Source organism: Vulpes vulpes, chromosome 6 (genome assembly GCF_048418805.1).
Source record: "Vulpes vulpes isolate BD-2025 chromosome 6, VulVul3, whole genome shotgun sequence".
Classification (NCBI taxonomy): Eukaryota; Metazoa; Chordata; class Mammalia; order Carnivora; family Canidae; genus Vulpes; species Vulpes vulpes.
In genome coordinates this window covers 103,400,398-103,421,025 of record NC_132785.1, presented here as the reverse complement: position 1 = coordinate 103,421,025, position 20,628 = coordinate 103,400,398, and the positions used below count along the sequence as shown (strand labels likewise).

The window sequence follows — 20,628 nt, the reverse complement described above, 5'->3', positions numbered from 1 at the left end:
TGTGTGATTGGCTTTTTGTTAAACCTCTGGGAATCTGCCTTTTCTCCACCTTCTTTTCCCCCTGGCCCCCACTCCCTCTTCTCTTCCTGCTTCATCTCCCCCAGAATTCCAAAACGGAACCATGTTTCTCAAGGTGGTTTGAAAGTCACATGCATCAGAATTAATTGTGAGTTGTTAAATTCAGATTCCCAGGCCCACTTCCCAGATTGAATTAGAATGTTTGGGGGTGGGTCCAGAGAATCCACATTTGTAAAAGTTTAGATGATTTCTCATGTACATTATACTTGGAACCTTAAACTACAGCATCTTTGACATTATCTTTATATCTTGACTCTGAGGGCAAACTGTTTCTAAGCTTTTTCTTCTTATCGTTCTTACCATTCTCATCAGAAGGAGCCAGCTATAGAACCCCTGCTGAGAAATTATAGCTAACACAACTCACTTTCTAGATTTCAGGTATCATCCTGCCCTTTGGAGGGAATTTAATTTTGTGCCCAAACATGAAGTATTCAGTTTTAGCAGTTGCTGCTCTTTAGCTCTAGGAGCAAGTCCTACATACCTACCCTATGTGTGAGAGAGGAGTTCCCTACCCAGAAGCACAGGCAAGAGAAGTTAGTGATTCTCCTGGGGCCCACAAACAGGCCTCTGTAGAGTAGCTGGATTGCAAAGATAGGTCAAGAAGCTTGGATGGGGGTGGGCTGGGCGTGATGCCTGTCTTGGGCAGACTTCTACAGGTCTGACTAGAATCAGCAGAGGAAATTCTGGGTATAACCCATGGAAAGGGCGTTTTCCAGAGGCCCCAGCTTTCCTGTCAGGGAGGCCTGAACTGATGCAAACCCGTGCTGCTATTGTGGGTGGGGCTGGCCAAGTTTCTTTTTGTTGAGTCTTGTTTCCACCCCCAACTCCTCTTCAGTCCTGCAGATGGTGGTTTATTTGTACACTCCATGCTGATCTTGGATTGAAAGCCTCTCATTGTTTTTGAACTCAGTGTTTAGATAACACCACATGCCTGCAGCAGCTAGGGCACCCTGTAAAGGAAATCCCTGGACTGTAACAGCCCTGTCATTCATTCTCTGTATGTGAGTGAGTGTAGCTAGCCTCTGTTTAGGACCATTATAAGAACATTCCTCTGTGGAGATTATTACTTGGGGCATATAGAGGTACCAGCCTTCTCCTTGATGTTTGGAGTACTAGGGTCTGTTTCCTAAGTCTTCTATTTTTGTTCATTCTAATCCAAAAGGATTAAAGCCTGTTTTGCCCCAAACCCTGTTTCTGCACAGAGCTGCAGTATCAGAGCATGCCTCCCTCTGGTGAGAAGACTGCTCTGGGAGACATAGGACTGACCCGCGCTAGTGTTTATGACTAGGCCAGGTTGGCAGCTGCCTTTGCACGTGGTTCCAGGGGCTCCTTTTCCCATGGGGTATCTCCTTTCCTGTCCCCTTCATCTTGCCCATCACTGTCATGCCAAAAAAAGAAAAAGAAAATGTGTTGTCTTCATTCAATATTAAATCTCTTCTGGTAGCATACAGCTCTTTAAGTTTTCACTTGGTAAAATGCTATTAAAACTTCTTCCTTAAAAATGTTCAGTTAAATCTGCCAGGCTCTAATTTAGGTCTCTCAAGGCCCTTTCCAGCTCTGTGATTCCCTAGAATTTCTAAACTGTTTTTACCTAAAACTTCTAGGATTATTTTCTTTCCAGGACAACAATGTCTGTGTGAGGCAAAATGAGTTCGTAGTCTTCATGTCACACGAATTTCTATACCACCCTCAATATATACTTAACCTCACTTCACTGTCAGCAATTCAGTTCTCGCAAGAATTGAGCCCAGAATACAAAAGAAGTTGGTTATGATATGGTCAGTAAGTTGTTCATTCCTTCATAATAATAAAATAAAGTCTAGCCAATCAAGGATACTGAAAGATAAAATACACACACAGATACATGGCCTTTTTTACTTAGTACTGTATAATTGTTAATGTTCATGGCCATCCTGGTTCACTATAAACTTGAAAGTATCTTCTGAGTCCTCAAAAGAAATTATTTGGAACCATACCGTGTGAGTTTTGTGTGTGGGGGTGGGGGAGGGGGGGTTAGGAATATTATGAGACTACAGAAGAATGGTAGGTGAACCAGGGCATATCACTCTCCCTAGTGAAGCTAGATAAATATAGTAACCAAATATATTAACCAAATACATATGTTTGTTGGGAATTATATAAGAAAACAAGTCATCTTGCTTTTCTTTTTTTTTTTAAATTTATTTATTTATTTATTTATTTATTTTCATCTTGCTTTTCTAATTGTTATACTACTTGCTCTGCATTTAAATTGGAATTTTTAAATATTTACCATCTAGTTCTATAGAATATAAAAAGTTCCTGTGAACAGATTAAAAATTCAAAAATAAATGCTTAAGTAATAAAATGATTTTTTTATTTTTTTATTTTTTATTTTTAAAAGATTTTATTTATTTACTCATGAGAGACACACACACACACACAGAGAGAGGCAGAGACACAGACAAAGGAGAAGCAGGCCCCACACAGGGAGCCCGACATGGGACTCGATCCTCGACCCCAGGATCCCTCCCTGGGCTGAGGGCAGGCACCAAACTGCTGAGCCACCCAGGGATCCCCTAAAATGATTTTTTAAAAATATTTTGAGAGAAAGAGAAAGCATGAGGAAGGGGTGGGGGGGGCAGAGAGACAAGTAGACTCCCCACTGAGCAGGAACCCTGATGCAGGGCTCGATCCCAGGACCCCAAGTTCATGACCTGAGCTGGAGTCAGACACTTAACCGAATGAGCCATCCAGGTGCCCCAGTAATAAAATGATTATTGTTTTTAAAAATATCCAGAATAAACAGTATAGTATTAGGACCTCTCTGCTGAAATTCAGATGTACAAGCCTGACAGGAGATTCTGGACACATTTTGGGAAGAAGTAAATGTCATTTTGTAGACTTGTCCTGCCTGCCTCATGCCCAATCCCTATGCTTCCTGCCTTCCAGTTCTCTTCTGCGCTATGGTGGCAATCTATCCCTCCAGAGTGCTATGAGCGTGCGATTCAACAGCAACGGCACCCAGCTCCTGGCCCTGAGGCGTCGCCTGCCCCCTGTGCTCTATGACATCCACTCCCGCCTGCCCGTGTTCCAGTTTGACAATCAGGGTTACTTCAACTCTTGCACCATGAAAAGTTGCTGCTTTGCAGGGGATCGTGACCAGGTAGGTGCCCTCTGTCTCCTGCATCCCACATTCATGCTTTCTTCAGATTGCTCTTTCTATGTGGTTCTGTATTTCTCTTTAGCATTGTGTCAGGTAGAAACAATTGAGGCACACAGTGTCTCTAGACACTCTAGCATAATAGTGAGTTTCTTTATTAGCACTTTATTGGCCATTGGTTAATATGAGGCACATACCATGAACCAAGGTTGGCCACAGTATAGTTCTGAGTAACCTCACTTTTCCAGGTTTGTGAATAGACTTTAAGGTTCTAAGAATGTGTCATTTCAAAAGAAAGGAGGGAGTCCATGGAAAATCAGCCTGCCAAAAGAATAGAGACTTTTTGTGTGTATCAGTAAAACACAATGATGAATGAAACACCCTAAGTATCATCCAAGAGATATATATCCTGAATGGCCCCTTGGGATGGCATCTTTCTCTTGGATTAGATGGGTTGAGCAGCTTTGTTTGAGAGGAAGCCAGATGCGGACTCTTTTTCTTTTTATTGCCAGCATCACAACTGGGAAGGAGAACCCAGCTATGTTTCCAGTCTTTTCACAGTCTCACTGGGAATTGAGATACTGATGTTGACTTAGAGCTGGCAGTATAAAAACATGCTTGGCATTCTTGCACCTGTCTGTCTTGGCCATAGAAGTTCTGAAGTGGGTGTCAGTGAGTGGACCAGTTAGACTGGTCTCAATAATCAAACTGAGTAAAGACAAACATAGAAAGCATTGAACAAATAAAAAAATAGATTTTTTTTCTCTTCAAACAGAACAAATCTTATGCTATTTCACATCTAGATTGGAAAGAGAGAACTTAGTCTCTTGCTGATGCTTAGTGTCCTCTTTAGGCTCATCATCATCTGTGATGTAATTCTCACATGCTGTACTCACCTCTTTAGAGTTTTTTTGTGGGTGAGGGACGTTAAAAAAACAGTTCTTGGGCAACTTGTGAAGACCCTGCTCTTTGAAGGCAGAAGCTAAGATTTTTCTTCCTCAACTGGAATTGTTATATGCTCCCCAATATCAGAGCTTAGACTAATATATGCAATAGGAGCATAATAAACGCTTGTTGCACTGAGTTAAATGTTAAAGAAACTGAAAATATCTTTTAAGTTGTCTAGACTAGGGATGTCCCTTTTGTAAATAGAGAATATATATCTAAATCAGAATTTACGTTGAAGGCAGAATCCTAAGGCCCACTTAGTTGTGATCCACAATGGAAACCACTAGGTGGCCTCAGTTATATAAGTGATGTCTCCTTAAAGAAGCCATAATGCTTGAATGACTTAATTTTTATAGGCTGTTTGTTTTCTTGGGTGGGAAGAAGCAGTTTCTAGACATGATCAGATTCACAACAGAACAGATCATTGTCTACTCTTTAGATTGGTTGATTTAGTTTCATTTAGCTGTGGAAATGACAACCAAGCCTCTCCCTCCCTTTCTCCCTTCCTTTCTTCCTTCTTGCCTTTCTTCCTTGCTTTTACATGGATTTTCTATCTTCTGTCAGTCTCTTAATGCATGTGATTCTTATTTCAATAACCAATAAAAAGCAGGCTCTAAATGTAATGGTTTATTAGGCTTTATTACCAGAATTATGGGGGCTGAGAGAAATGTGAAAGATGTAAAGGAAAATAGATGTTAATTTTCTTTCAGTTGCTGTATTAGCAGCCAAAACCTGTCTGCATGGAGCCCTTAAAAGACCCAGAGTATAGGCCTCTAGCCAATGTATAGAACACCCAGACCATGGTTTCTTAACGTCTGCACTATCGACATTTTGGTTGAATAATTATATGTTTTGTGGGGCTTTCTTGTGCATTATAGGATAGTTAGTAGCATCCCTGGCCTGTCCCCCTAGATGCCAATAATGTCTTCCCCCAGTCATCCCCTAGACCACCACAAATGTCTCCAGACATTGTCAAGTGTCTTCTGGGGGGAAATTTCCCCTGATTGAGAACCTCTGTCCTAGATTACAATAACCCATTTTGCCCAGATACACTAGGACAGGTATTGCCATAGGCAGAACCAGAGAAGGTTGTCCTGTTGTACAATCAGGTAGTTATTTTTGCCTTTAAGGTTATATATAATGGTAAAAACATTGGCTGGCTTTTGAATTTTTCTATTCAGACTTGACTAATTTATTGTGTGTTTTTACAAAAAAATTATGTAAGTAATCTCTACATCCTAACTAATCTCTACACGGGGCTCAAACTTATGACTCCAACGTCAAGAGTGGTATACTCTTCCAACTGAACCATTCAGACGCCTCTTATGTGTGATTTTTATCCTATGGGAGAAGTCCATGGATACTATAACTTCTCTTATAAACTAGATAGTTTTTTTGTTTTTGTTTTTTTATGTAGTTTCCTGTGACAGAGAATGCAAAGTTATTGAATCTAACTTTGGATCCATTTCAAAAGTGGAATCTTTCAAGTCTGTTCATAGTCCCCATATAGATTATCAAAAGTATATAACCTAGGGAACAGGAAGTGCAGAGATTTACGTTAGGCTATTTGTTCATTCCTTGAGGACTAAGAAATGAAATATGGCTAATTCATCATTGTCTTGTCTCCAATACCTGGCATACAGTGAGAGTACGATAAATATTTGTTGAAGCAGATCTTGAATACTTTGGTCAATGTGTGGTTTTTAGCTTTTTGGGCCTAAGGCTTCTCTAACTATAAATCAGAATCAATAAGTACCATTTTTTCCTGCTCAACTTCTAGGGGCTTTATAAGGATGAATTAAGTAATAGATTTTCAATGAGACTAATCTACTGAGCTTATACTGTCTAAGTGCTGCACAGGAGGCCAAACTTACAGTCTCATTGCTGGAACATGTCTCTCAGAATGATTTATAGGCTCTGACTTTCCACACTCAGAGCTAAAGCAGCAGCTGCCACTGTTACAGTATGATCTGCAGGACTGACGTGTATATTCTTTGACTAGTCCAGACAGGATCTTTTTTGCGGCTTTCAAATTCCAAAGCCTACTCTTACCTTATATTGGTCTTTATATTTGCACTTGTTCTTGTATACTTAGAGTACGGCCACAGCTGGAGGCTCTGTGCTCTGGAACTCTTCATTTAGTCATAGGCTGGGTAACCATCCCAGAGAGGAATGTGAGAATTTCCATAATAGGAATGAACATGGTCAAGAAAGACACTAAGACAGTCTTCTGGCTTTTAATTACAGTGAGATTAGTCTTTCTACACAAATGGACCCAGAAACTGTGCCAGAGAGCATATACTTCCTTTTAGACTAGCCTAGGTTCACTAGGTACTTCTTCAGCCTCAAAATGAAATTGACATTTCAGAAAATTGGACTCTGGGAATATAGTGTGTGAAATAGGCTGAGCCTACTTTGTGTCTCCCCTGTGCTCACCGCTGTCATTGATGAAAAAAGATGAATTCTTTTTTTTTTTTTTTTCATTGTAGATGAATTCTAATCATGGAGCTATTGGAGATCATTTTGTATAACCCTCCTTTTATAGACAAGAAAGAAAACTGAGACTCAGAGACACTGGGGACATAAGACATATACATGTTTGTAGCTGAGCCAAGACTAGAACCCAGATTTTTGAGTTGTCAGTAGAGACAACTGAGAAGCAGTAGAGACTGGCTTCCGCATAATATTTTTCTCTCATGTTTAGTTTCTTGGTCTGTCACTAATTCATAGGTGAGTGGAGACAAGTTCCTTTTTCCTGTCTCCTGCTGAACCCTTATGTCATGCCTCCTCCTCCCCCTATCTTTTAAATTAAGAAAATAGATATTTACTGAGCATCTGCTGTGTGTCAGATGCTATGGTAGACATATGACCGCCAGATAATAACCTCTTTGAGTTTTTTTTAAGTTCTTTTTTAAAATTTTATTTAAAAATTTTTAAAATTTATTTAAAATAAATTTAATAATAAATAATTTTAAATTTTATTTTTAAAAATAAATTTAATAATAATAAATTTAATTTTTTAAAATTTATTTATCCCTATACCCAACGTGGGGTTCAAACTCCTAACTCTGAGATCAAGAGTCACACATCCTTCTGAATGAGCCAGCCAGAGGCCCCAGGATTTTCATTTAAAGTCCTATATATGGGGTCCCTGGGTGGCTCAGTTGGTTAAGCATCTGCCTTTGACTCAGGTCATGATTTCAGGGTCCTGGGATCCAGCCCCACATCCAGTCTGGCTCTATGTCCAGTGGGGAGTCTGCTTCTCTCTCTCCCTCTGTCTCCCCCCCAGCTTGTGTTCTCTCTCTAATAAGTAAACAAAATCTTAAAAATATATAAAGCCCTATACAATCTCTCTTCCCTACTTTTGGGCAAAAATACAGTTTGTTTATTTCTAGTATAATCTTTTTATTATTCAAGTTTAATAATTTCTGTCATCAGATAAAGTGGCTTAAGTGACATCAGATTGGCTGAGCATCAACAGAAACAATTAGCCCAAATATAGCTAATTTTTTTTTTTTAAACCAGCCCACCTTATAGTCTTAAAGTATGCTGAGGAATCTTGCAGTAAGATAGCACTCTTGGGACGCCTGGGTGGCTCAGTGGTTGAGCATCTGTCTTCGGCCCGGGTGTGATCCTGGAGTACTGGGATCAAGTCCCGCATTGGGCTCCCTGCATGGAGCCTGCTTTTCCCTGTGTCTGTGTCTCTGCCTCTCTCTTTCTCTGTGTCTCTCGTGAATAAATAAATAAAATCTTTAAAAAAATAAATAAATAAAATAGCCCTCTTTCCTCTGGAGGCCGCCTGAACCCAAGGGGTCTCCTCATTGCTATCACCATCATACTTGGATTTTTTGTTTTTCCTTGTCTCCCTGAAGGCTGACTGGGTACATTCTGTCTCTCCAGTTTCCAACTCCCCTCTGCATACTCAGTGAGCCAATCTCTTAACAGGGTTAAAAAAGAAGGCCAATTTTCCACCTGCTAGCTCTTCTGGCACACACTTGTAAGGCAGCACTCGGCTTTTGTTCCCTTTCTTTCACGATTCCTTATATGGTTCTTGCCCTAGATTGTGAAAGTCCAGCAGAGCTCAGGCTTCTAGGAAGTAAGTCTTTCAGGCTAACAGGTATATGTGGCCTGGAAATGGACAGTGTGGTAATTTTTAAATCTCCTTTTGCTTTGGTCTTACCTAAGGCTTGGCCTTATAATTCCTGTCTTTTGCTGAAAATGGGATGCGGAAGGAAAGGGAAAGTATGAAAAAGTTTTCTCGAAAGAGCTGAGCATTGGAGGGTCTGAGCACTGGGATCACTTACACAGGTCTTTCTTTTAAACTTGATAGATGGCAAGGTCCCCAAAATCATGAGAACGAAATCATCCTAACTCATCCCCTGGAGAGAAGAGCTGACTTGTAACCTGTGAGTCCAACAAAATGGCCTTGAATATGTGGCCTGGCCTCAGACATTACATCATCACTCAACTTTCTGTGTTGACATTATATGGGTATAGCAGAGGTGCAGGCATTCACCAGTAAGTGTGCTCTGGGCCAGTGAAGCACCCTATAAAGTTCTAACTTTGCTCTTTTTATAACTCCGTGCAGCCTTGATTAAGCTCACTGGGGGTGTGGCATGCCATATGTTCTTCTTTATCTGAAATAAAGGTACACACTTGGGGTCTATCCTTTGACTTGCTTTGTGACTTGAGGCAATATTTTCTTCTCTTCGTCTTTCTTTTGTATCTTGTATATTTTTAGCCTTTTAGCTTCTGAAGCACTTTCATTTCATGTTGAATCCTCCCAGTGACAGACTTCACTCCCATGAGAAGCTGAGGCCTAGAGTGTTTGAAACAGCAGATATCATCAGTCACAGAAGGAGAATGAGACTCAGTCTCTTGCCTGTGATCACACTCTCTTCTCTTCCTCATAGACATGCTGCCACCTGCGTCCTACAGAGCAAGTTTTAGTAGCATCTTCCATGGGTTAAGGAGGAAAAGAAATTCCTTGTTGTATATGTTACTTAGGTGAATTATTTAGAAGACTTACTTTATAGAGAGAAGTTAGTATGAAAATAACTTATTAGGGGTGGTGGGCAGGGCCTGGGCGGGGAGGTGCCCACCGCTGCGTGCGAGTGCGGGTGCTGCGGTAGGGCCAGTGAAGCCGACGGCCCTGGCACGTGATCTGGGAGCGGCTCGGTCGCTTGGTGGCTCGGTCTGTCTGTCCGTCCGTGGTCGCTTGGTGGCTCGGTCTGTCTGTCCGTCCGCCATCATGGCGGACGCAGCCAGTCAGGTGCTCCTGGGCTCCGGCCTCAGCATCCTATCCCAGCCGCTCATGTTTGTGAAGGTGCTCATCCAGGTGGGATATGAGCCTCTTCCTCCAACAATAGGACGAAATATTTTTTGGGTGTGGTACACCTGGGTGGCTCAGTGGTTGAGCGTCTGCCTTTGGCTCAGGGCATGATCCTGGAGACCTGGGATCAAGTCCCACGTCGGGCTTCCTGGATGGAGCCTGCTTCTCCCTCTGCCTCTATCTCTACCTTTCTCTCTCTGTGTGTCTCTCATGAATAAATAAATAAAATCTTAAAAATATATATATATATTTTTGGGTGGCAAGTATGTCAGCTTCCTGGTCGTTTTGTTATGCTCAGCACATTGCAAGCATCGATGGGAAGCATGGGTTGTTCACAGGCTTAACTCCCAAGACTGTGTTCAGTTGTCCTTGGAACTGTGGTCCATGGTAAAGTTTTATAGCATTACCAGGAATGTGACAAGTTTGAGGATTTAGGCTCTGGAAATGTACAGAAAGAAGTCACAGCTTCCTTCGACCAAGTTATCAAGGAGACAACTTGAAAAATGATGGCCAGTTCTGCTGCTACCCTCATCACACATCCCTTCTACGGACAATCAAAATATATCTCAACGTAGTTTTAAAAATCTTTTCTCTCTTCTGCAGTGATCACACTGAGATCTATGGTACAATTCATTGGCAGAGAATCCAAGTATTGTGGACTTTATGACTCCATAGTAACCATCTATCGTGAAGAGGGCATCCTAGGATTTTTTGCAGGTCTTATTCCTTGCCCCCTAGGTGAGATCATTTCTTTGTGGCTCTGTAACTCACTGGCCTACCTCGTCAATACGTATGCACTGGACAGTGGGGTTTCTACCATGAATGAAATGAGTTATTCCCAAGCTGTCACAGGATTTTTTGCCAGTATATTGACCTATTATCCCTTTGTGCTTGTCTCTAATATTATGGCTGTCAACAACTGTGGGCGTGCTGGTGGATCCCCTTCTTACTCCCCAGTGTATACTTCTTGGATAGATTGCTGGTGCATGCTAGAAAAAGAGGGAAATATGAGCTGAGGAAATAGCTTGTTTTTCTGGAAGGTCCCTTTTGGGAAGACTTATATTTTTTTTTTTTTTTTTTGAAAAAGAAAACGGAAGCCTGCTTTTATTGATGCACACATTGACAGACTTGCGATTGGAAGGGGCGGTGACGTTAACATGACACTGGTGGTTAACGCAACGGAAACATGAGGGCAGGAGATGGCTTTGCAGGGACATGATGCCTTCATAAGTTAGGGAAACGGATTGCTAGCTGACTGCCCTTTCATTTCATGTTCTTCACAAACTCCTCTCCCTTTTTGATGGAGGCCTTCAGCTCGGGGATGGCTTCTGCTATCATCTTCTCTTCAAAAGGGGAGATCTTGCCAATGCCTAGATTCTTCTCGATGCCCTTTTTCCCCAGCAGTAATGGTGTGGAGAAATAGGCACAGTCTGCTTCCTGGGATTTAACAAAGGAACATTCGACAACTCCTTCCTTCCCATTCATTGCATCCACAAGGGAGAAGACAAACCGAGCTCCAGCGTATGCCATGGACAGGGTGGCAGAGCCTGCTCCAGCTTTGGCCTTCACCACCTCCGTGCCGGCCTCCTGAATCCGCCCAGTGATGGCTGTCAGCTGGTCCTGGGGAAGGTCCACCTTGGGAGTGCACTGAGAGATCAGGGGGATGATGGTCTTCCCAGCATGACCGCCAATGACAGGAACATTGACTCGCGCGGGATCCAAACCCTTTAGTTCTGCAATGAAAGTGTTGGCCCTGACAATGTCCAGGGTCGTCACCCCGAAGATTTTATTGGGGTCATAAGCTCCGTGTTTCTTGAAAACCTCCGTTGCAATTGGGATGGTGGAGTTGACCGGATTTGAAATGATGCAGATCATGGCCTCAGGGCAATGCTGGGCGCAGGCAGCAGTCAGGGTGGCCACAATTGAGGCATTGGTGTTGAACAGGTCATCCCGTGTCATGCCTGGTTTTCTTGGGACTCCGGCTGGAATAACCACCACATCGCAGCCTTTGAGGCAATCCGGCAGCTGCTCAGGTCCGAGGTAGCCTTTCACGGTTGCTCTGGTCTCGATGTGGCTCAGATCTGCGGCCACTCCGGGTGTATGAGCAATATCGTAGAGGGTCAGGCGGCTCACTAAGGGGCTGTTCTTGAGAAGCAGCGCAAGGGGCTGCCCAATTCCTCCGGAAGCCCCAAGCACAGCTACTTTAGCATTGTTCTGGGCCGAGGTGCTGAAGCTGCGGCGGAGAGCGGCGCCGGCAGGGCGGGCGAGGGCGGAGAGCATGGTTGGTTGGAGCGGGCAGGGAGCCGAAGAGCAGGCGCAGGAGCCGGCGGCTGGCAGGTGACACCAACGACCTCCACACTGCCTGGGAAGACTTATTGTTGTGACCTGAGAATGTTAATTTGAAGATGTGGGGCAGGGACAGTGACATTTCTATAGTCCCAGATGCACAGAATTATGGGAGAGAATGTTGATTTCTATACTGTGTGGTGCGCTTTTTTTAAATTATCATTTAATCTTGGGGAAAAAAGAAAATAACTTATTAAATCAGCCATGTGTATAACCCTTTTTAAATCCCGAGCCTCTTTGAAAATCTAAAAGCTATGAACACTTATTTCAGAAAAATGTACATACGCACCTCATTTTGTATATGAAATTAAAGAGTTTAGGGAATTCCTGAAACCTAGAGGTTTTGGGTGTTAGCAATCCTGGACTAAGATTTTAACCCATGGATTAGATCTTTTAGTCCATTTACTGATGCAGTTTTAGAGCTTGCAAAGCCTAAAAAGGTTTTGGAGTATAGCAGGTCTGCTACATATGATCTAGTTTATAAATGTTTAGCTGAGAAGGAACACAGGTGAGCTGATTTCTTCTTAGGAACAAAAGGAATTGATGTGATCTGGTGACACAACATATGACAGTTCTCTTTTAATGTATAGTTCCTGCCTTGGAGGCTGGGCTGTACTTGGAAATTGCTGGTAGATATTCATGAAGAGAACATAGTATAATATTGCCTGCTCTACCTGCCCTATCCTCCTTAGAGATTTTACTTTCAGTACCTTTGCCTCTTTTTCAAGTATTTTCAAACTTTGGAGAAAAAGGAAAGTAATGTTTCTTCCTGTGAATATTTGGAGACCCCTGCTTGAATGAAGAGTATGAATACTCATATGCAGGCTGAAATGAGTGATAAATGTGGACTGAAATAAGTGATGCTATCTCTACACTGCTCAGGCCCCAAATATAACAACTGAGGGCCACAGAGGAGAGATCAGTGCTGAAGGCCATTGAGTTGATTGCCTGTCATCTTGCTTAGTTTTCCAAAAGAGTTTTGCCAAATAAAAATCCATCTTTAAGTAAGGCAAACTACTTTGTTATAAGCAGCTGTTGGAGATTTAGAGCATTTTTACATTTCTTCCCTACTGATTATTTGACTATTATTGGCTCTCTTTATGGAACATTTCTTTATTAATAGAATTTATCCTACTTAGAACCCATAAGAGTTAGTTATTTTAATAAACCAAAGAATTCCAGGAGCCTAATGGAGCTGAAATGGCAAGTGGTCCAAAGAAGCAAGAGTCATGTAACTTTACATGCAAAAAATAGTGGTAGTCTTATGGGTATGCATATTTGTATTATTTTTTGGGGAGCCAATGGAATTCTACTTCTCCAACCACAAATAAAATAAGCCTGTGGCTTTGGCCATTTCCAAAGCAAAATTGCCTGGATTGCTTTGGATGGCATTTGTGGCAGGTACTGGGTATAAATGATACAAATATTATATACTAATTGCAAACCTGTTTCTGGAAATAGTCTTCTAGAAAGCAGCACATCACAAAATTTGTTCACTTTTTTTTCCCTTTCTGGCAAAAGGTCAAGGAGAAGTAAGAGTTGTGTTTGATTTAAATAGCAGTTTCTCTACTGTTACTAATCTAGGCTAGAGAGAACCATCTGGTTTTTCTATCCAATACGGTTAATTAGACAGGCATGCCATTTACTGGAGAATAATTAATCAATTACTATGGGAGGAGCTTTGGAGAGAACTGTGAGTTGATCACTATTCAGTGAGAGGTAACTGATTGATATGTTCCTTTCTTTATCAACAGATGTTTGGGAATATTACATGCTGTGCAAACACACAAGCACACACTTACACATACATATACATACACTTAGAGAGATACGAAGCTGAAAGAGATTTCTGTTACCAAAAGACCTGTTAAGACATTAATGGGTTATTCTTGGAGCACATCAGGTTATGGCCTATCCGTCCTGCCATGTAGAACCTTTTCTTGTTTTTATGTGGATTTTCGCTGGGAGGGAGGGAACAGTTTTTGTTTATGTTTCTAAACCCAGTGAGGCCTTAGAATACTGTTAATAGGGTTATCTGTAACATGTTTAAATAAAAGCATTAGGGTGAAAAAAAATAGTTGCTTTGCTAGAAGATAACTAATAGATTTGGGTTTTCTTTTGTTTTTCTTCGATTTTTTAAAAGATTTTATTTATTTATTCATGAGAGACAGGGGGTGGGGGCAGAGGGAGAAGCAGGCTCCATGCAGGAAGCCTGATATGGGACTTGATCCCGGTCTCCAGGATCACGCCCTGGGCCAAAGGGAGATGCTAAACTGTTGACTACCAGGGATCCCCCTCCTCGATTTTTTTTTTTTTTTTTTTTTTTTGAAGAAGCTTCTATTTAGTAAGAAGTTTGCTGTGACAGGTCAGGCCATGCTTAGATCCCTCTCTGAACGTTTAGGTTATTTAAAATTTCCTGTGACTTGGTGACTCTCTAAAGGCGGTCTCTGTATTTAGGCGCATGGGCTTCTTTGGGTATTCAGTTAACAAAATGCCTTTGCAAATAGAAAAAGATCTTTCTCGAAGCTTGTGTAATTTGAGAATGCTAAGAGATGAAAGCATCAGGAGTTTCTGGAGGGGACACTGGACATTGCAGCAGCCTACTAGAGAGGGGAAGTGTTAGGTAAATGGCTGTTTTCTATAATGGTTAATGGATTGACAAGGATATGTGGGCAAATGAGACAGTGACAGAGTGCTAATGCAGTAATCTTTCTTTCATGTTGATGGTGGTTTCTTCTTGAAATCTGTTGAGAAGAACAGTTATTGTATCCCTCTGTTTGACCAAGTTAATATTCCATAGAGATAGTGGATTAGATAAAAGGATTAGGTAAAATGCACTGGCCTCAGGTTAGCTCTGTTTAGAACTAGGCTGCCTCAAGATCAGTAAACAGGCTGTCCTTTTGGACTACAAAATAAATGAACAGTGAGATAGGTCAGAATGTAGGCAACCTTTAACCTTTGTGGGCAGCTGGGAAGGATTATGGATGATATGAACCCGTACAACTTAACGCTCATTTTTATATTGGTGACACCCGTCTTACGAAACCAAATTAAAATTAACTTTATCTCCCCCTCTCTGAGCTGAAATAGCATGTGGATCTCCCACCTCCCCCCTGCAATCTAGAGTATTTTGGGAAATGGACCTTTAATTGCCTAGGTAATAGACTATCTAAAATATTTTTTCTCCTTCTTTGGAGCCCTGCCCTATTCATCTCAGTTAGGATATAAAGTAAAAGATTCATATGAAGTGAGTTTTTAATTTGTCATTTACCCCCTCACTGTTTAGAATAAAGTCAAAGAAAAGAACTAAGAGAGAAAGTAATTCTTTATATTCATGTCCTCACTTGGCCATAAACTTAATATCACCTCTTTAGTTTTTGCTTTTTAAAAATTGAACAATCTTAAAGTTTTTTCATGGTAGTGTTTTAAATGGAGCCTGTGTGGCTCAGTTGGTTAAGCATCTGCCTTCGACTCAGATCATGATCCCAAGATCCCAGGGTCCTGGGATCAAACCCCACATCAGACTCCCAGCTCAGCAGGGAACCTGCCCCTCCCCCTCCTCGTACTCTCTCTTTCTCTCCCTCTCTCTCAGATAAAATCTTAAAAAAAAAATAATGTGAACTTTGCTTGTGAAGTCTTCTATCACAAAAGGGAGCATAAATATTAAGTGTGAGAATTTGGTGCAATCATTTTTTCTATTATGTTTCTGTGGTTTACCTATTTTTAAAGGGTTATCTGTTGCTGAACCATTCTGTTATCTAGGCCAGAAGCCTTTACTCCAGGTCAGCTCAGATTCAACACCAGATTCTCTGGGTAAGAATATGCAGAGACTATTTGAAATTAGCTATCAAGATGAAAAGGAAAAGAGGGAGAAAACCCTGTACCTTCAATTCACCACTTGAGGTGAAGTTCAATTTTCTGGTTAATTCAAATAATTATAGTGTTTCTAAATTTGAATATAATTATGCACTTTGGGTTTCTTTTGGTAGTGATTGGTGTTGACACTACTTGTTCTTTGTTTTCTTGCTCATTTTTCCTTGTATCCCACAGCAAATATTTAAATATCTGTGAGAAGGCCAATCAAGACTAGCAGTGCCCCAAATTGCCCTCTTGAACACTATCTATTAGCAGGGCCTGGGAGAAGATTGGCCCTTCCAACACAGCCTTAGAAGAGGGGAGCATTTTCAACAGCTCTAATGATGTTAAACATACTGTGCATTCAGCCTGCCTGAAATAATCTGTATTTTTGCAAAGCTTATAAAAAAAAAAAAAAAAGGCAAAAGAGCTCTTTTGGCTACTGTGTATTTTAAATTAGCCCAGAACTCTGTCCCCTCTCCTGGAGGACTCTTCTTCCAGATACTCATACAACTTGTTCTCTCATTTAAGTTCTTCTCAAAAATGCCATGTTATCAGAGAGACCTTCTGTGACCAGTCTATATAAAACAGAAATAACCAACCCCCAGCACTTTCTGTACGTCCTGACCTCTTAAGTTTAATTTTCCTTTATAACTCTTATTACCATCAGACACAAATACGTATTCTTTTTTTTTAATTTTTATAAATTTATTTTTTATTGTTGTTCAATTTGCCAACATATAGAATAACACCCAGTGCTCATCCCGTCAAGTGCCCACCTCAGTGCCCGTCACCCAGTCACCCCCACACCCAGTCACCCCCACACCCCGCCCACCTCCCCTTCCACCACCCCTAGTTCGTTTTCCCAGGGTTAGGAGTCTTTCATGTTCTGTCTCCCTTTCTGATATATCCCATTCATTTTTTCTCCTTTCTCCTTTATTCCCTTTCACTATTTTTTATATTCCCCAAATGAATGAGACCATATAATGTTTTTCCTTCTCAACTGACTTACTTCACTCAGCATAATACCCTCCAGTTCCATCCCCGTCAAAGCAAATGGTGGGTATTTGTCGTTTCTAATGGCTAAGTAATATTCCATTGTATACATAAACCACATTTTCTTTATCCATTCATCTTTTGATGGACACCGAGGCTCCTTCCACAGTTTGGCTATTGTGGACATTGCTGCTGTCCACATCGGGGTGCGTATTCTTAACTTTTTTTCCCCTCTCCCCACTCTCTTCTCACATTACATGTGCGCGTAATTTCTTTCTCTCCTCACCCAATAAAATGTAAGAAGCTTCATGAGGGCAGGGACAGCATCTTTTTTTGAACAATTCTATATTTCTTTCCTTGGAGCAGTGCCCAACACATAGTAGACATTGGATAAATATTTGTTTAATGAATAAAGGATGAACTCATTTTTATTTCAGTCTCCCACAGTCAGCAGTATCCCAGGCAGCCAACTTTTAATGCTGGAAAGGACCCAGCAGACAACCATGACATGCCATAAATGAATTCCAGGGCAGTTTTGTGATTCCAGTGTGTGTGAACACTTAAACGGTCTGACTAGACGGCAGTGGGTCAAGACCCCGGCCTTGGAAAGCATCCCAAGCTGTTCCCTTGTGATGGTTCCAAGAGGAAGAGAGGGTCAGGAGTTGCCCTTATCCCTGAGGGGAAGCCTGTACATTGTATGCATTTTCTACATATTTTAGGAGCTGTCCTATTAAATCCCAGAGGCCTTAACTCTGTGGGAGTTTACTTCCTTCTAAGGCAGTCTTCTGAGTCAGCATTCTGTCTGGGAGTCCCCTTTTACCTTTTCATGACTTTCTCTGCTGAATAGCTGAGCAAATGGAAAGCACTGATCCTTACTATAAAATAGTAAACCTCTGATAAACCTAGCCTTGTTTCACTTTTTTTTCCCCACTTTTTTTTTAATACTTATTTTTTGTTTTAGTTTGAGAAAGGTATTGGGTGGGGGCCAGGGTAGCAGGACTTCTGTACAAAGTCTTAAGCCTCATTTAAACATAGAGCATGAAATGAGATGCTGAGTATAATAAATAAGGTACGTATCATATATACAAATAATCAGTGGATAGTTCTCCTATGTTTTGTCTCCCCATGTGTCTTATTTTGGGTTCAAGTTTCAGATGCACACAGTTAATTTAGAAGTGCAAGAAATACTAGAAGAGTGAGGAAATAAGATAGGGAAAGGAAGGGTGATCTAGTGAGCCAGCAACAACTGTGGGCAACTGGAGTTTGATCCTGAGAGGAGAGAATATTCAACACACACACATCAAGAGTTATCCACCTGGGAACAAGGAAGCTAGAATATCGACACACCCACTTCCATCAGTCATTGGTTGGTGGTGCTTCCAAGAAGTGTTTGTTCATCAGAGCAGCCTGCGGTCTCCTAGGCCTTGATTTAGATACTGGCAGTTGGAAATCAGGTAGCATATATGAAGCAGTAAGGCTTCTTACATACTCCAGGGATATGAGCGGGGTCTCAAGGACTGAGCTGTGCCATGCTTCCTGTTTTCTGCTGAAACGACACCCATTGCTTTCTCTCTGCCCCTTCCTTTCACCTTTTTCACATCATCTTCATCTTTTTTTTTTTTTAAGATTGTATTTATTTATTCATGAGAGACACAGAGAGGCAGAGACATAGAGGGAGAAGCAGGCTTTCCATGGGAAACCTGATGTGGGACTTGATCCCAGGACCCTGGGACTATGCCCTGAGCCAAAGGCATATGCTCAACCACTGAGCCACCCAGGTGCCCACTTTTTCATGTCTTTACCCAAGGTCAGCTCAATGTGCAAATCTATTCTGCTTTGCCTTTTTTTAAATCACCAGGCATCTTATTTGTCATAATGGCACCTAGTGATTTCTACTTCCTGGCATGGTAGTTGTGTACCTACATGTATATTTTCTACCTTAAGTTCCTTGGAAACCCAGGTATTACCTTACATGTCTTCATAAGTCCCAGAGTATGTGGCACATAGTGCCCAGTTAGTATGCAATCAATGAATTTTGCCCCCTAACTAGTAGGTGGTTTTGTAAACAGGTTTGAGAGGAAAGCCCTTGGGCTCCTAAATTCCAGCTTCCTAACATAAAATGAGGAAAGTGTCATAAACTACAGGGAGTTACTAGCTGAATCCTAAAGTCAGGGCAGCAAGGAAGCTTTAAAAGTGTATACTTTAGTTGTAGTAAGTATATTCACAACATAGTGTAAACCATCTCCACCATCCTTCACCAGAAGTTTTTCATTTTCCCAGACTGAAACTCCACACCCATTAAACAGCAGCTCCCCATTCCTTCTTCCCCTCAGTCCTTGGCAACTACTATTCGACTTTATGTCTTTGTGAATGTGGCTACTCTAGGTACCATATAAGTGGAATCATAGAGTATTTGTCTTTTTGTGCTTGGCTTATTTCACTTAATGTTCAAGATTCATCCATGTTGTAGGACAGGTCAGAATTTTCCTTCCTTCTAAGGCTGAATGATGTTCCATTACATGTATACACCACATTTTTAAAATCCATTCATCTGTTTATGTATACTTGTGTTGCTTCCACCTCTTGGCTAGTGTAATAATGCTGCTATGAACATAGATGTACACATATCTCATACAGATCCTCTTTTCAGTTCTTTTGAATATTTACCTAGAAGTGGAATTGCTGAATAATATGGTACCTTTATTAATTTTTTGAGGAACTACTTCCTGGTGTTTTAGGGATGAGCCACCCTAATGAGCATGAGATAGTATCTTATTGCGGTTCTGATACGCATTTCCCTAATGATTAGTGATGTTGAGCATCTTTTCATATGTTTATTGGCCATTTGTATATGACCATTGTATATTTTTTTCGTTGGAGAAATGTCTATTCAAGTCCTTTGCCCATTTTTAAAATCAAATGGGTTTTTTTGTTTTTAAAAATTTATTTATTCATGAGAGGCCGAGAGGCAGAGACATAGGCAGAGGGAGAAGCAGCGTCCCTGTGGAGATCCTGATGTGGGATTTTCCCAGGACCCCAGGATTATGCCCTGAGCCAAAGGCAGACACTCAACCACTGAGCCACCCAGGCGTCCCTAAAATCAAGTTGTGCTTTTGATGTTGTTAAGGAAATTTTTAAATTGAAGTCCTGTGGGATTTGTCTTTGGGTTTCCTTATCTTGAGGGTATTTATGTAGTGATTTGTCAGGTAACCATGAGCCAGCAGCTTAAATACTTTTAGCTCTGATCTGATTTCCACCCTTCCTTCAGAGAGTAAGCATGGTATCTTAGAATTAAGTGAGCTTCAGAGAATGTCTTAGTCTATTATGGCTGCTAGAACAAAATAGCATGGATTGGTGTCTTATAAATATAATAATTTCTTTCTCACAGTTCTGGAAGCTGGAAGTCCAAATTGAGGGTACCAGCATGGTTGGGTTCTGGTGAAGACCCTCTTCCGGGTTGCAGACTGCAGACTTCTCTCTGTGTCCTCACATAGTGGAAGGCATCTGGGACCTCTGCTGGGTCTTTCTTTAAGAGCACTAATTCTGGGACACTCGGGTGGCTCAGGGGTTTAGCGCCTGCCTTTAGCCCAGGGTGTGATCCTGGAGACCCAGGATCGAGTCCCAGGTCGGGCTCCCTGCATGGAGCCTGCCTCTCCCTCTGCCTGTGTCTCTGCCTGCCTCTCTCTCTCGCTCATGAATAAATAAATTAAATATTTAAAAAAAAAAAGCACTAATTCTGTTCATGGACCTAATCACCCTCCAAAGGCCCCACCTCCTGATACCATCACTGAACATTAGAATTTCAACATGTGTATTTGGTGGGGAACATAAGCATTCAGACAATAACAGTGAGCAGAGCAACCAGATGAGGAAATTGGACCCATTTCTTTTCTCACTGTGCCCTGGGCTAAATCACCTAACTCTGTGGATA

General features: G+C 41.5%; 2 protein-coding genes and 1 pseudogene across 4 annotated transcripts in view; 2 read left to right on the top strand and 1 right to left on the bottom strand.

The window, feature by feature from the left end:
- Positions 1 to 20,628, top strand: part of DCAF5 (DDB1 and CUL4 associated factor 5) — a 101,298-nt gene that overhangs the window by 49,794 nt on the left and 30,876 nt on the right. For all 3 annotated transcript variants that reach the window (XM_026008462.2, XM_026008463.2, XM_026008464.2), the window contains exon 6: positions 3,010 to 3,223. In XM_026008462.2, coding sequence (XP_025864247.1) covers positions 3,010 to 3,223 — 214 coding nt within the window. The remainder of the gene's footprint in view (positions 1 to 3,009; positions 3,224 to 20,628) is intronic.
- LOC112927206 (mitochondrial carrier homolog 2-like) lies at positions 9,389 to 12,013 on the top strand (annotated as a pseudogene).
- LOC112927205 (malate dehydrogenase, mitochondrial) lies at positions 10,587 to 16,115 on the bottom strand. The gene has a single exon (XM_026008465.2). The coding sequence runs from the start codon at positions 11,778 to 11,780 to the stop codon at positions 10,764 to 10,766; it is 1,017 nt and encodes a 338-aa protein (XP_025864250.2). The 5' UTR covers positions 11,781 to 16,115; the 3' UTR covers positions 10,587 to 10,763.

Bases quoted from the DNA above. Each gene is read 5' to 3' on its own strand.
- LOC112927205 (XM_026008465.2), bottom strand. From the start codon at position 11,780: ATGCTCTCCGCCCTCGCCCGCCCTGCCGGCGCCGCTCTCCGCCGCAGC.